Genomic DNA, 14,253 nt, shown 5'->3' on the forward strand with positions numbered 1-14,253 from the left:
CAGAAACGATTTCTTAAAATAATTAATGAGTAGGTTTCTGTGTATCGTGAGTAGTTCATGACTCTACAAATTTTATGTCGTTGTTCCTAACATGGTCCTACATTTTTTAATCACGGTACATGATTATGATGCACATCATACTCCCATACTTTTCATGATATAACCTTCCTATGAGACATATATGTGTGTGTACGTAGAATATCAATTATTTTTATCGTACATGACTCATCAAGTGTCTCATAGGGTATAACGTGTACATGATACCATAAGATACATGGATCAACGAAGTGCATGCATCAAGTCACATAGTATGTGTTATTCATACATCATACAATTCATCTAAACTAGTTCGAAGGTGTTTTATGTAATGGCCCTAAATTTGTACATACTCAGAGTCGCTATTAACGTATCATGCTAATCTCTAATGCAGAAATATAACTCTTAAAAGAAAACATCATCTATAATATAAATATCAAAAACATTTGAGACATAATTTTCTCTGGAAAACACACTCTGGTCTTACGTGTTCAAATATGAAATACTAAAATTTAGATAAAATAAAAACAAATACAAATACAAAATAATTTAAAACGATCAAATGCAAAACAACATATTCTAACCTAAGACTAGGAATTTAAATATGAGTCTACCCTATGCACGTGCCACAGTCTCTGCTCGCAATGCCACTGTCCTCCGTACATATACATCTTGCCTTTACCCGAAAAATGATGTGGTACACGGCCTAAGTATTTTAAATAATATTCCGTAAGTGACCCTATTATAGGGGCAATGCAAATGCAAACGCAAACACATGCAATCATGTTCATGCTCTAGCAAATATTATATCATATATCCTTTTTGTGAAAGATATTTAGTAATAAATTATAGTTTACCATATATATTATATTTGATATTTTATTATAAGGCAAATATCTAATATTTGCTTTATTATCATAGGTATCTTTCCATTTATTGTTATTTCCATTTATTAGTATTTCCATATCCTTGTAATTCATTTGATTATAAATAAGATAACTTTCACACCATTTAGGTGTGGTGGATTAATCAAACATTCACATGGTATCAGAGCCCTCTCGGTTTAACAACCACGACCCTTTTTTTTCAATGGTTTTTGAATCCTCTAATCTTCTTCTCCACCACTCCTGTTGGCTTTGACGCCGCAGGGGCAGTCTTCATGGCTGCCGCAGGCGGAGTCGATTGATTACTCTGGCTCCACCCTATTGACCTCCAAATCACCTTTCGTCATACTCTCTAGATACAACCTTACCTTTTCCAACCCAATCGGTTTTCCCCTTGGCCAATATAGTCTCTCTCATTTTCTTCCCAATCAACCTTCATCCTTCACATAAACCCTAACCTAAACCTATCAACCTTTTGCAGAGATTTACCTTCGGAATCTGGGTGCCGCACTGGCCTATTCGCCAACCAAGTTGCCACCGCCCTTCCTGCCAAAATTGGCTTCTTCGCCCGATGAGGCGACTCTTTCGACTGCCCTTCTCGCCAAAATTGGCTCCTTCGCCCAATGTGGCGACTCTTCCGGCTTCAACATTGTCTTTGTCCCTTGCTTTAGGTTTCCCCTTCTACTTCTTGGGGTTAGAAATATTCTCACCAGAGCCAAGGCAGCATCGTCGCTAAGCGACAATCCCTCTTCATGGGTTAGACATATTCTCGCCGAAGCCAAGGCAGCATTGCCGCTGAGCGGCGATCCCTCTGCAATTTTTGATGGCCAAGAACCGGGTTGTTAGCATCTTCATGAAAAGTGTTTCTCAACCTCTTTGAATTTTTCAGATTCAAGCTTCACGTTCGTTTAAATCCGATGCTTAGCTTGCGGTGGGGTGTGAAAGATATTTAGTAATAAATTATAGTTTACCATATATATTATATTTGATATTTTATTATAAGGCAAATATCTAATATTTGCTTTATTATCATAGGTATCTTTCCATTTATTGTTATTTCCATTTATTACTATTTCCATATCCTTGTAATTCATTTGATTATAAATAAGATAACTTTCACACCATTTAGGTGTGGTGGATTAATCAAACATTCACATGGTATCAGAGCCCTCTCGGTTTAACAACCCCGATCCTTTCTTTTCAATGGCTTTTGAATCCTCTAATCTTCTTCTCCACCACCCCTGCTGGTTTTGACGCCGCAGGGGCAGTCTTCATGGCTGCCGTAGTCGGAGCCGATTGATTACTCTTCGGCTCCACCCTATTGACCTCCAAATCACCTTTCGTCATACTCTGTACATACAACCTCACCTTTTCCAACCCAATCGGTTTTCCCCTTGGCCAATATAGTCTCTCTCATTTTCTTCCCAATCAACCTTCATCCTTCACATAAACCCTAACCTAAACCTATCAACCTTTTGCAGAGATTTACCTTCGGAATCTGGGTGCCGCACTGGCCTATTCGCCAACCAAGTTGCCGCCGCCCTTCCTGCCAAAATTGGCTTCTTCGCCCGATGAGGCGACTCTTCCGACTGCCCTTCTCGCCAAAATTGGCTCCTTCGCCCAATGTGGCGACTCTTCCGGCTTCAACATTGTCTTTGTCCCTTGCTTTAGGTTTCCCCTTCTACTTCTTGGGGTTAGAAATATTCTCACCAGAGCCAAGGCAGCATCGTCGCTAAGCGACAATCCCTCTTCATGGGTTAGACATATTCTCGCCGAAGCCAAGGCAGCATTGCCGCTGAGCGGCGATTCCTCTGCAATTTTCGATGGCCAAGAAAGTGTTTCTCTACGCCTCCTCTGAACCAGGTTGTTGACTTCTTCAAGAAAAGTGTTTCTCAACCTCTTTGAATTTTTCAGATTCAAGCTTCACGTTCGTTTAAATCCGATGCTTAGCTTGCGGTGGGGTGTGAAAGATATTTAGTAATAAATTATAGTTTACCATATATATTATATTTGATATTTTATTATAAGGCAAATATCTAATATTTGCTTTATTATCATAGGTATCTTTCCATTTATTGTTATTTCCATTTATTACTATTTCCATATCCTTGTAATTCATTTGATTATAAATAAGATAACTTTCACACCATTTAGGTGTGGTGGATTAATCAAACATTCACATGGTATCAGAGCCCTCTCGGTTTAACAACCCCGATCCTTTCTTTTCAATGGCTTTTGAATCCTCTAATCTTCTTCTCCACCACCCCTGCTGGTTTTGACGCCGCAGGGGCAGTCTTCATGGCTGCCGTAGTCGGAGCCGATTGATTACTCTTCGGCTCCACCCTATTGACCTCCAAATCACCTTTCGTCATACTCTGTACATACAACCTCACCTTTTCCAACCCAATCGGTTTTCCCCTTGGCCAATATAGTCTCTCTCATTTTCTTCCCAATCAACCTTCATCCTTCACATAAACCCTAACCTAAACCTATCAACCTTTTGCAGAGATTTACCTTCGGAATCTGGGTGCCGCACTGGCCTATTCGCCAACCAAGTTGCCACCGCCCTTCCTGCCAAAATTGGCTTCTTCGCCCGATGAGGCGACTCTTTCGACTGCCCTTCTCGCCAAAATTGGCTCCTTCGCCCAATGTGGCGACTCTTCCGGCTTCAACATTGTCTTTGTCCCTTGCTTTAGGTTTCCCCTTCTACTTCTTGGGGTTAGAAATATTCTCACCAGAGCCAAGGCAGCATCGTCGCTAAGCGACAATCCCTCTTCATGGGTTAGACATATTCTCGCCGAAGCCAAGGCAGCATTGCCGCTGAGCGGCGATTCCTCTGCAATTTTCGATGGCCAAGAAAGTGTTTCTCTACGCCTCCTCTGAACCAGGTTGTTGACTTCTTCAAGAAAAGTGTTTCTCAACCTCTTTGAATTTTTCAGATTCAAGCTTCACGTTCGTTTAAATCCGATGCTTAGCTTGCGGTGGGGTGTGAAAGATATTTAGTAATAAATTATAGTTTACCATATATATTATATTTGATATTTTATTATAAGGCAAATATCTAATATTTGCTTTATTATCATAGGTATCTTTCCATTTATTGTTATTTCCATTTATTAGTATTTCCATATCCTTGTAATTCATTTGATTATAAATAAGATAACTTTCACACCATTTAGGTGTGGTGGATTAATCAAACATTCACACTTTTGTAATCCATTTCCTTTATCCCAATATAAAAAAATAAAAAATCAATAATTCAAATTCCTCATTTATTGCAACATTTGTCCTTTTAACCAACAAAGTCTTTAAATTACGCCTACAAATGTTGATCATTTCGACACTTTTTTTTTCTTTTTTTGTCTATTTATTTACATTTTTTTTGTCTATTTATTTAATTAATTTGAATTTGGAGATATCTATTCATATATATATATATATATATTAGCTAATGCAATATGATGATATTTTCATAATTATTGTATTTTAAAAAAAAATTAAATTTAATATTGTTTTAAGTTGTAGGGCGGAATATTGGGCCTATATTTCAACCACATGAGTGGACACATTAACTAATTATAGATAAGGTTTCAAACATTTGACCAACACATTTCTCATAGTTCAAATTAGGTTTCTCTTTTTGTCTGTTTTTTTTTTTTACATTTCATATTTTCTAACGATGGACATTGCTCGTGAATAAAAAAAGTTCACTTAATCAAACATAATAATAAAAACGTTCTATAACGCTCCAGAATACCTATTTCATACATGTTGGCTCCTACATTCTCTTGTCTTTTTGATACAGAGTCATGTTGTCTACTTGTCTTGAATTGCTTCTAAGAGTGAAAATTATCTCACATATCAACACATATTCTTTTATAATATGTTTTATCTTCACTTGCGCACTTTCCTGCTGTATTTTTTTCCTTTCTAATGATGTTTTCTTTCTCCAATGATTGACGATCAACGATGATAATCCTTCAACTTTTTAACAATCTATTACTAATAGAAGAAAACCATTCTAAACAAAACCCTCACCCTTATAGAAAATTTCCAACGAGCTTCGACATTCTTCCGTTGCAGCTCTTACTCCAAATTGAATCCATCAATTGATAATATCTTCATATTTGAACGTCTACATACTCCATCTAAGTCAAGAGGAAAAAGGAGAATTGAGAGAGGGTAATTTGAAGGCCTTGGTCAAGCGGGGAATAGAACGAACGAACCAACGAACAAGAGATAATGGAAAATCCCCCTAAGAATTACATGTGGTGTGGACTATAGAGACTTCAAAATTAGGCAATGACTTTATTCTAAGAAAAGGGTAAAAGAGAGAGAGAGTTCAATGGTGGCTATAAAGAAGATAGGAAGAAGAGGGCAGAAATCGAGAATGCGGACTCTGAAGTGTAGTTTAGATGAAGAAAGAAAGAGAGAGGTGGAGACGAAGTGGGGTCTATGCCTTTTGGACTGGTTTGCTATCGAGAAAATGAGAACAAGTAAGAATATCTCGAGCATATTTTGTAACTGAAGTTTATGTTGATGACTCCGAAGGAGTAGTAGGCGAAGTCGGTGAAGAAGTAGTCGACGTCATAGTAGGTGGTGAAGTTCCAATGAACAGAGAGGGAGCCACCCAAGAGCAAGGAATAAAAATAGTATTGAAGCTGGAATAGTTGCCGCAGTGGGCGAAGGAGTCGATTTTGGCGACGAGGCCAGTAGTGACTTGGTTGGCGAAGAGGCCAGTGCAGCGTTCGGATTCTGAGAGTAAATCTTTGTAGAAGGTCGATAGGCTTCTCAAGATTCTGTATGTTTTCGATGAGAGTGCTGATGAGGATCTTAAGGTTAGGGTTTCTATGAAGAATGAAGAGAAGATTAGGAAGAAAATGAAAGAAACTATGTTGGTTAAGGAAAAATCTATTGTGCTGGAAAAGGTAAGGCTGTATTGTAAGGGAGTATGGCCAAGGGTAATTTCCTAAGAGAAGTTTTCGTACATTTATAAGAAATGACAAATGGGATGGGGAAGTCCTCAAAGTCTCTGCATTGTCGCCTTCTCTACATTCTCCCTTGTCAGATTGAAAGTTCAGTAAAGAAATCTGGAATTGGATTAGATATGGTCCATGAATATTTTTAAACTACAAACAAATTAGAAATCTAATAATTTCCCATTTTCTAAAATGCTTGTGAAATCTACTTTATTCTCCACATTAATATATCCTAATTGTATCAATTCATTCAACTTCAATATCACCAAATATAATTACGACTAATAAATTATTTTATTTTTGAATTCCATCCTCATCTAATCCATATAGTTTCAATAAAGTTTAAAATTGGTCGCCTATTATAATTATCAAGAGAAGTGGACGACTTTTGCAACTAAATCAGGGAATAATCTCCCCAAAATTTGCTCTATAATCAATGATTAAGATTAATTAAGAAGAATGGGAAAGGTACCACCTTCATTGTCTTGATTAAACACCAAAGGAGTGCTGTGCTGTGTTGTGGAGAACATAAAAAGTTCAATACCCTCACCTTTGTTGAACTTCAATGGCCAATATTTGTTAGAAATTCCCTTCCAAAATAACACTCTCCCCACAAATCCTCGGCTGCAAACTCTTCAACTTCAGACTTTCACCCATACTCTTGAACCAAGCTTCCCACCTCCCACTTTGGCTCTCCTTCCATTGTGGCAACATTTCCACAACATACTTCTGCAACAATTTCTGCTCAATACCCTCCTTTAGAAGTTCTTCATAAACTCCCAACTCTCCTCTCACGTCCCACAACACACTGTTTAGTCCTTGGTTCTTGCAGTAATCTAGAATGTTCCCCAAACTTAACTGATCCACAACTACTGTTTCAATACCCTTCTCGGCCACAGTCGCTTCTTTGTCGGTTAAGATTACTACTTCCGTAGTTGCATCTGTGATGCGAGGAATGTTGATCGAACCATCAGGACTTGGTAGAATGATCCAAAGGGGTTGCTTGGCTCCAAGTTCTTTGGATGCAGGAATTTCAAATTCCCCAGATGATGATGAGGTAGGAGAAATTAGAACAGCATTATATTCTTGCAGTAGTTGTGAATAGTAGCCACCAGCGTCTGCAGCTCCTTCCCCAACCTGATCTACAAAGCAGCCATTTACAGAGAGGGAGTACCTGTGGTCAATCAGGCACCGCCATAAGTCAGCAGTTTAAAAAAAAACACATGAGATGAGACATAGATACGATATGACCCAACATTGTGACACCTTAGTTTACATGCTTATTATAAAGCATGCATTTTTTTACAAATACGTATCATTTTTATACAATAAAGGAACTTAAATCTCAGTAAATCAATCCATTTATGTAATAAAAAGCTCTATGTATTAGACTATCAAAAGTGTTTGGCATAAGTGAATGACTTAGGGATTAGGGATATTAACCCAAGTATTAGGGATTCATAGATGAGAAACTTTGACAAATGCAATTTTTCCAAAAATGGAATTTACCTCAAAGTAAGAAGAGGCTTCCCAGTCAAGATTTGATGAATATAAGCTTCATTAAGCTTCTTGCAAGAATCTTCTTCCATCCTCACAGTCACATCAATTCCTGCATCTCTGAGTCGTTGGACACCTTTGGAAGCAACAATAGGATTTGGATCCACCATACCAACCACCACCCTTTTCACTTTGGCTTTTATTAGAGCCTCCGTGCACGGCGGAGTTCTTCCATGGTGATTGCATGGCTCTAAACTAACATATGCTGTCGCATTTTCTGCCAAATCCCCAGCTTCTCGCAGAGCAAATACCTAATCATTTCATTTCTTGCTTCAAAAAATCAGTGGCACTTTTAAATCACAAAACAGATGAGTAAGATCTTGTTTGATAACTTGTTGCAGTAATGTTTTTAAAATATAAGCATATTTTTAGAATAAAGAAAATCTAAGAATAAGTCTTCTTTTTCAAAGTTGCACTCTTATTTCTCTTTTTTAAATTCTAAAATTTGTCTTTTTGTCTCCTAACTTTTTTGACTCAATTTGTTTTCTAAATCATCTCCTAATCTGTGTAGCCAAGTTCAATTTTGTCCATGATATTTAACCTCAACTTTTATATTGTAAAGAATACTTTCTATTGACAATTTTTATTATGACTATAACTACGAAACATGCCAACATGATCTTAGTTTCATAGTTTCATACAAAATAAACAAAATTACAAAATGTCTCCAACGTTTATAGTTGGTTTCAATTTTGCTCCAAACATTTGAGAAGTTTCAATTTACCATCAATATTCTAGTTTCCATTAAACATTAAACAAATGTGCTAACACAAAGGGGTTCTTTTCGAACAAGTTGAAAATTTGGGATAGAATACGAACTTCTTAAAAGTTTGTAACAAAATCATATCCAACCACCTAAAGGGCCTTTTTTGTAGTTCTTAATTTTTATCCACCTATCTCTTGCTTATCTAGCTCTTTCTCGAGACAACGCTTCTTTTCATCTTTCTCACTTTTCCTTTTATTCTATCTTTTTTAATCTCTAAAATTATCTTTTAAAAAAAGCTGTCATACATTCTAGAAAAAGCAGGAAACCAAGAATAAAAGCACAAAAAAAATTCTATAGGTTATAACTATAAGTTTTCACCTCTGTAAAGCCAAAACGCATAAACTCTGAAAAGAGTAAAGTTGTGGCGAGAAAATGGAATGGAATTAGAGATTTACCTCAGCATGAGGTTGGCCTGCTTTAGGATGAAAGCCTTCGCCAACAATCTTCCCATTTTTAACAATTACACATCCCACCATGGGATTTGGGCTTGTGTGGCCAACTGCCTTCCTTGCAATCTCCAAAGACCTCCTCATGTAAACCTCATCATCAGCGTCACAATCAGTGTCTTGAATCGCACTAACACATTTGGCCAAATGCCCTCTCCTACATCTCTCTGATTTAACCGTCCATTTCAGTGAACTCAAAACCCTAGATGTTGGGCAATCATAGAGCCCAAGTTCGTCGTTGTGATGGTAATGCTGATGGTGAATTGATGAATACTGAGGAAAATTAAGGGATATAGGTGGAGTAAATTTTGAAGTTGCATTCCTTCAACATCAAGTAAGAACAATCAGCAACACAACTAGAGTTTACATGAAAATTCCCTAGAAGAGCCTACAAGTTAAATCAAGCCAAATTCTGCTCCATTTGTAATGTCTCCAGGACATTTAGAGAAATTCGAACTCAACAGAGTAGAAAAAACCGGGGAATTTCAAGTAAACAAAAAATGTAACGACCTGGAATTCGTTTCACTGTTTTCACAGAAACAATTCTCGAAGAAAATTCCAAAATCATTTTCCACCGAACAAGCAGAATCTGAAAATTAAATACAATGAAGAACAAAAACAGATCGCACCGAATAAAAATACTTAAATAAAAAAACGAGAAACAAAGGATACTGAAGGAATCGAGAAACAGAGCAAGTTCAAAGCAAAATTGTATCCATATCGACAAATCATAAAACATGATTCTTCTTACTGATTATGCGTTTTTACAAGTGAGATTCATGGGAACGGAGGGGAAAGAAACTCACCAGAGGGAGGAGAAGGAATTTAGAGCCATGATTCGCGTCGCCATTCGGAGAAGCGAGAATCGCCCCTCCTTTCAACTCCCTTTCCATACAACTCCACTCTTATTTATTTTAACAGATTTCTTTAATATTTCCCCATTTCTTTTTATAAACTTTTTGGCAAAAATAAGAACAGTTGACTGAGAGTGTTGGCCATCCCTATTATAATCTATAATTGATAAACACTTAATAATTCAACCAACAATTATACTTACTTCATATTATTCTTTAATCAAATATCTGCTATGAACTAATGCATCAATCATGTAAGATAGACTTCGAGGAATATGTGAAGAAAATATTACTCAAATTATCACGAGATGTTGCAATTTATGCTTTATTAAAGAAGAACCAAGCTCAGTTTAATTCAGAATAGTTACAAATTTTGGGTGGATGATGATTTAGAGTTATGATATCTGTTTAATGTATTTTAGGCATATTTACATAGTGACCATAAAGAATTTGTACCGACTAATTTGGTCATGAAGTACGAAAGTTATCACTCTTGGAATGCCTCATGTAAGTAAGGCCAAGAGTTTCATTTTGAGGCTACATTTTTTCTTTAACCAATGACGGTTTGTTTGTAATTCTAAGTAATTTAGATTTCATGTTTAGAAGTTTGACATGATCAATCTTGTATTTTGAGTGATTCGAATCTCAATGAAATGTTCTTGTTTTAAAATATTTGATCAAGAAGATAATCTGAATTTTACCCTCAGAGTGATTCCTTATCATTAGAGCAAAGTGTTCTTACCTTTTCTTAACCAAGAGTTAAGTTTCTTTGCAATTTTATGCCGTTTAAGTTGCATGTTTAGAAAAGTACTTTGTCGCCTTTGTCCAAATCCACAAGTTGTTCTTTCTACTAGGATGCAATATTTTGAAGTTGGGTTGTCTGCATATCTTTTTTAATTTGTACAACGTTAATTATTTCTACGTGAAATGACACTTTTTTCCTTTTGCTTGATTATGACGACGTTCTAGTTCAAGTATGTCTACTAGTTGGTATTCTTCGCGTCTCCTCTTCCAACAAATCCTTTGTAACGTGAAATGCTAGTGATTCTAGTGAGTGCTTTTACCTACTCATCGTTTGATGTCATCTTTTGTAGGAGTTTCTACATCCAATCTTGTGGCACGATCTTTGTCAAACATAATAGTCAAATCATGATAACGTGGAAATGGGTTGCTCTGCACGTCTTTTGCATATGGAAGACCCTATGTGTAAAAATGAAATATTAGCATATGCACTTGAATAATAATTTAAGTGTGATTTTGCAATCTTACACTAGCCCATGTATCGAACATCTCCTTATCTGACTCGATGCACTTGAACTCTTTATTTCAACCAAATCCAATGCATGTTGGTCTGACCATTTCGATAATTACTGTCTACTGTTTCTTGAGACTCTTGACCTTATGGTCCATAGTCGATATCCCTTTCAGATTGTAACTTAGTAACTTCTCTTTCATCAACCATTTTAGTTTTTGTAGGTATCAATCAAGGTGTCTGTCTATTTTTGTGCATGATGCATGCATACTTTTGTGTTTTTTTTATTAGCGCCTATCAATATGACGTATGCATACGTATATCTCAATAATTATAAGCTTGAAAGAAGCAAATTATATTTAAAAAAAATACAAATTACAACTTGTAATAACACTTGGGAAACATAAATTGTAACGCCTTACCAACAAGCATGTAAACATATTAATATGATGTATGCATACGCCTTAGCCCAACTTGTAATATCCTTAGTCGAATTTGTGCATGATGCATGCATACATCTTCTTTCCATTCTCGATGTACATCAGAAGATTGACTTGCGATCCGCTTCAACTCCGACTTCCTTCATGAAATTTATGCAAAATTTCTCTAAGAACAACCTACTAAAATTTCAGAACCTAAATCTAAGTAAAACTCGAGGATTTGAGACTCTTACTTCTCAAATTTTATCGAAAGATTCTGGTCATACCTAATTTGACTCACCTGAGCCCATTGAACCGTTCTCATGAAAGATCTTTGGTGAAATTCTAACTTCAAACCCAAACTCCCATTCTTTCATTTTCTTTCTTCCTCCTTAACGATCTTATTAGGGTTCCTACAAACCTTAAACTAGGAAAAGGGGGTTAAAATGACCATTTTGCCCTTTCGTTGACATTGACCGACTTTTTTTCTAATTTTTTTATTGCTTTATTTTATATTTTTTTAGATTTTATAAAAGCAATTTTCTCTTCTACCTCATCTTGAAATTCGACGTCTAAAGCTCTCAATAAAATCTCAAAAATTCGAATCTTAAAAGGAAAAATCAAGAAATTACTCTTTCGAGGACTTGGGTGTTACAGGTGACCATCGTAGCCCGTCGTCATTAATCCTTAGTGACTTTACTTTGGCAACTACTCATGCAACAATTTCACTCTAACGACTACTCTAATAATCTTTGCTTGTGATCCATTCCAACGACTACTCTCGACGACTATCATTGACGAACAATTCCAATCATAACTCTGAAACCTCCGACGAATATATTTTTAAATATAAATGTGAATTTATTAGTTCAAAGCGATAGTTGTAATTGGATATAAAAATGCTTTCGAGAAAATGTAAACCAAATAAATATTTTAATTATAAACTATTTTTTATTTTAAAAAATGCTTAAAAAAACAATAATGTTTTTGAAAAACATTTATATTAAAAATCATGCTCAATTTGGTGAATGAACAAAAGCACAAAAAAACAAAAAATAATACAAACAATTCTGTCTGTATTTACAAATTTATGGTTAAAATTAACAAGGCAAAACCAAATTCATAGACAAATTGGTTTGTTTCTCCCTATTTTTGTTGCTTTTTGATTGAATTTGGGAGTCCCCAACAAAATCATACAGCGAAATTCATCATTGATCTGTTGTACTTTTCTGTAGAAGCCGCAATCGAGGTACCTACTTTTTGAAAGGCAACCTAGGATCGAAGCGACGACGAACAAATGCCATGGGCCTTCAAAGAAATTGTCATCCACCGAGTTCGTTCTAGCGATCAATCGGTCCCAAAAGTCCCCATCATCGGTATCAATCGCTTCAATAATACTCTCTCTAAATTTTAAATTCCATTAGGAAAAATAATAGTTAATTATGAGAAGCTCGTGGAAACTTGGCATTTATCATGGTAGATGCTTGATTCCATTTGTGACATGGGCTTGACTGGCGTTGGCTGCGGCAGGTATACTTGCGTTTTCCACTCTCTTTCTCTCTGTTTATCTGTTGTATATTTCCTTCTCTATTATTGTTGTTAATCGAAATGCAACTCGGCTGAAACCTTTCCCAGCTTGCGAAAATTTATCTTCCTTGGTTGTCATCATCCCCCCATCTCTTGTCTCTATCTTAACTATTTTTTTTTTTTTTTTTTTTTTATGTATGAATGAGCATTTTAGTGATGATTTAGGGTTTCCCAGTTGATTTTCTGTGATGGGTTGTTGTGGTGCTTCTCTTTCTTGCAGGCTTTAGGCTGCTGATTGTTTAATGGTTTTGTTCTTTCACTTTATCATCCCCTTTCAGATGCTTGCCTTTGTTTGATTCAAAAAATTTCTGGTTGTGTAAGGCTTATCACTCTGGAGTTCGAGAGAAACTCTCGGTGCTCTCTTCAATAGGTTTCTTTAGTATATCTGAAGTTTTTTTTTTTGCAAATTCGAGTGTTCTGGGAAGAATTGGGAAGAACCCCAGGAAGTTTTAGACCCAGTTCCAGTTGATTTTCTTCATTTCTAGTCTTACTGTTAAGAACCCCTTTTTTTTTTTTTGGGGTTAAAAATTGTACTGTTTTTGGCATTCAAATACAGTTTTTCCTCTTTCTTTTTAAGTTTTTCTCTTAAACTTTCATTTTTAAATGTATTTGATTCTTATAACTTCATGTGTTCCTAGCCTCATTTTCTATGTCACTGGCCTGTTGTATTCCCGTCGCTGAAGGTGTCTACTGTATAGCGTGTGCTCGTTGGTTGTGGTTGAAATTTCTCTATAATGCTGGCCATGAAAGTGAAAACTGGAGCCTGGCCACGACTGAGGAATTTGAACCTATTCCTCGCTATTGTCGATTAATTCTATCTGTCTATGAAGATGATCTCCGGAACCCACTTTGGGCTCCTCCAGGTGGCTATGGCATTAATCCTGATTGGGTACTACTAAGAAAGGATTATGAAGGAACTCTTGGTCGTGTTTCCCCATATATGATTTACGTTGATCACGATCATGGTGATGTCGTCTTGGGAGTTAGAGGGCTTAATTTGGCAAAAGAAAGTGATTATGCAGTCTTGCTAGATAACAAACTTGGGCAGACGAAGTTTTGTGGTGGGTATGTACACAATGGCCTTTTGAAGGCAGCTATATGGATTTTTGATGCAGAGTGTGAGGTTTTAAAGGAACTGGTTGAAAAGAATCCAGGTTACACTTTGACATTTGTTGGGCATTCCCTAGGGGCTGGAGTAGTGGCATTGTTGACGATAATTGCACTGCAGAAACAGGATAGATTGGGGAACATTCAGAGAAAGAGGATCAGATGCTTTGCTATTGCGCCTCCTCGGTGCATGTCGCTAAATTTGGCAGTGAGATATGCAGACGTGATCAATTCTGTAGTACTCCAGGTACAGTTATCAAATATGATTGCAAACAAACTTGTTTTCTCTGAATGTTTATAACTCATAGGTTTAAGATCTTGGAGATGGTATATTAAACAAATTTTTTTTTTTTTTTTTTTTTTTTT

At 36.3% G+C, this 14,253-nt stretch overlaps 2 protein-coding genes across 9 annotated transcripts in view; one reads left to right on the forward strand and one right to left on the reverse strand.

Annotated features, from left to right (window-relative positions):
* Positions 1-6,285: 6,285 nt before the first annotated feature.
* LOC111494203 (riboflavin biosynthesis protein PYRD, chloroplastic) overlaps positions 6,286-14,253 on the reverse strand; it is a 9,675-nt gene continuing 1,707 nt past the window's right edge. The window contains exons 2-6 of one of the 6 annotated variants that reach the window (XM_023144084.1): positions 13,625-13,627; positions 9,475-9,553; positions 8,618-8,990; positions 7,409-7,707; positions 6,286-7,073 (exon numbers count right to left, since the gene is read on the reverse strand). In XM_023144084.1, coding sequence (XP_022999852.1) covers positions 6,479-7,073; positions 7,409-7,707; positions 8,618-8,990; positions 9,475-9,518 — 1,311 coding nt within the window. In that variant the 5' untranslated portion in view covers positions 9,519-9,553; positions 13,625-13,627 and the 3' untranslated portion in view covers positions 6,286-6,478. Of the gene's footprint in view, positions 7,074-7,408; positions 7,708-8,617; positions 8,991-9,340; positions 9,436-9,474; positions 9,571-13,624; positions 13,628-14,253 lie in introns of those variants that run through there. The other 5 variants (XM_023144085.1, XM_023144086.1, XM_023144083.1 and 2 more) reach the window with 5 other exon arrangements.
* LOC111494202 overlaps positions 12,305-14,253 on the forward strand; it is a 5,176-nt gene continuing 3,227 nt past the window's right edge. The window contains exons 1-2 of one of the 3 annotated variants that reach the window (XM_023144081.1): positions 12,305-12,723; positions 13,001-14,134. In XM_023144081.1, coding sequence (XP_022999849.1) covers positions 13,430-14,134 — 705 coding nt within the window. In that variant the 5' untranslated portion in view covers positions 12,305-12,723; positions 13,001-13,429. Of the gene's footprint in view, positions 14,135-14,253 lie in introns of all 3 variants that reach the window. The other 2 variants (XM_023144082.1, XM_023144080.1) reach the window with 2 other exon arrangements.

The sequence above is a fragment of the Cucurbita maxima genome, unplaced genomic scaffold (genome assembly GCF_002738345.1).
Source record: "Cucurbita maxima cultivar Rimu unplaced genomic scaffold, Cmax_1.0 Cma_Scf00020, whole genome shotgun sequence".
Taxonomy (NCBI): domain Eukaryota; kingdom Viridiplantae; phylum Streptophyta; class Magnoliopsida; order Cucurbitales; family Cucurbitaceae; genus Cucurbita; species Cucurbita maxima.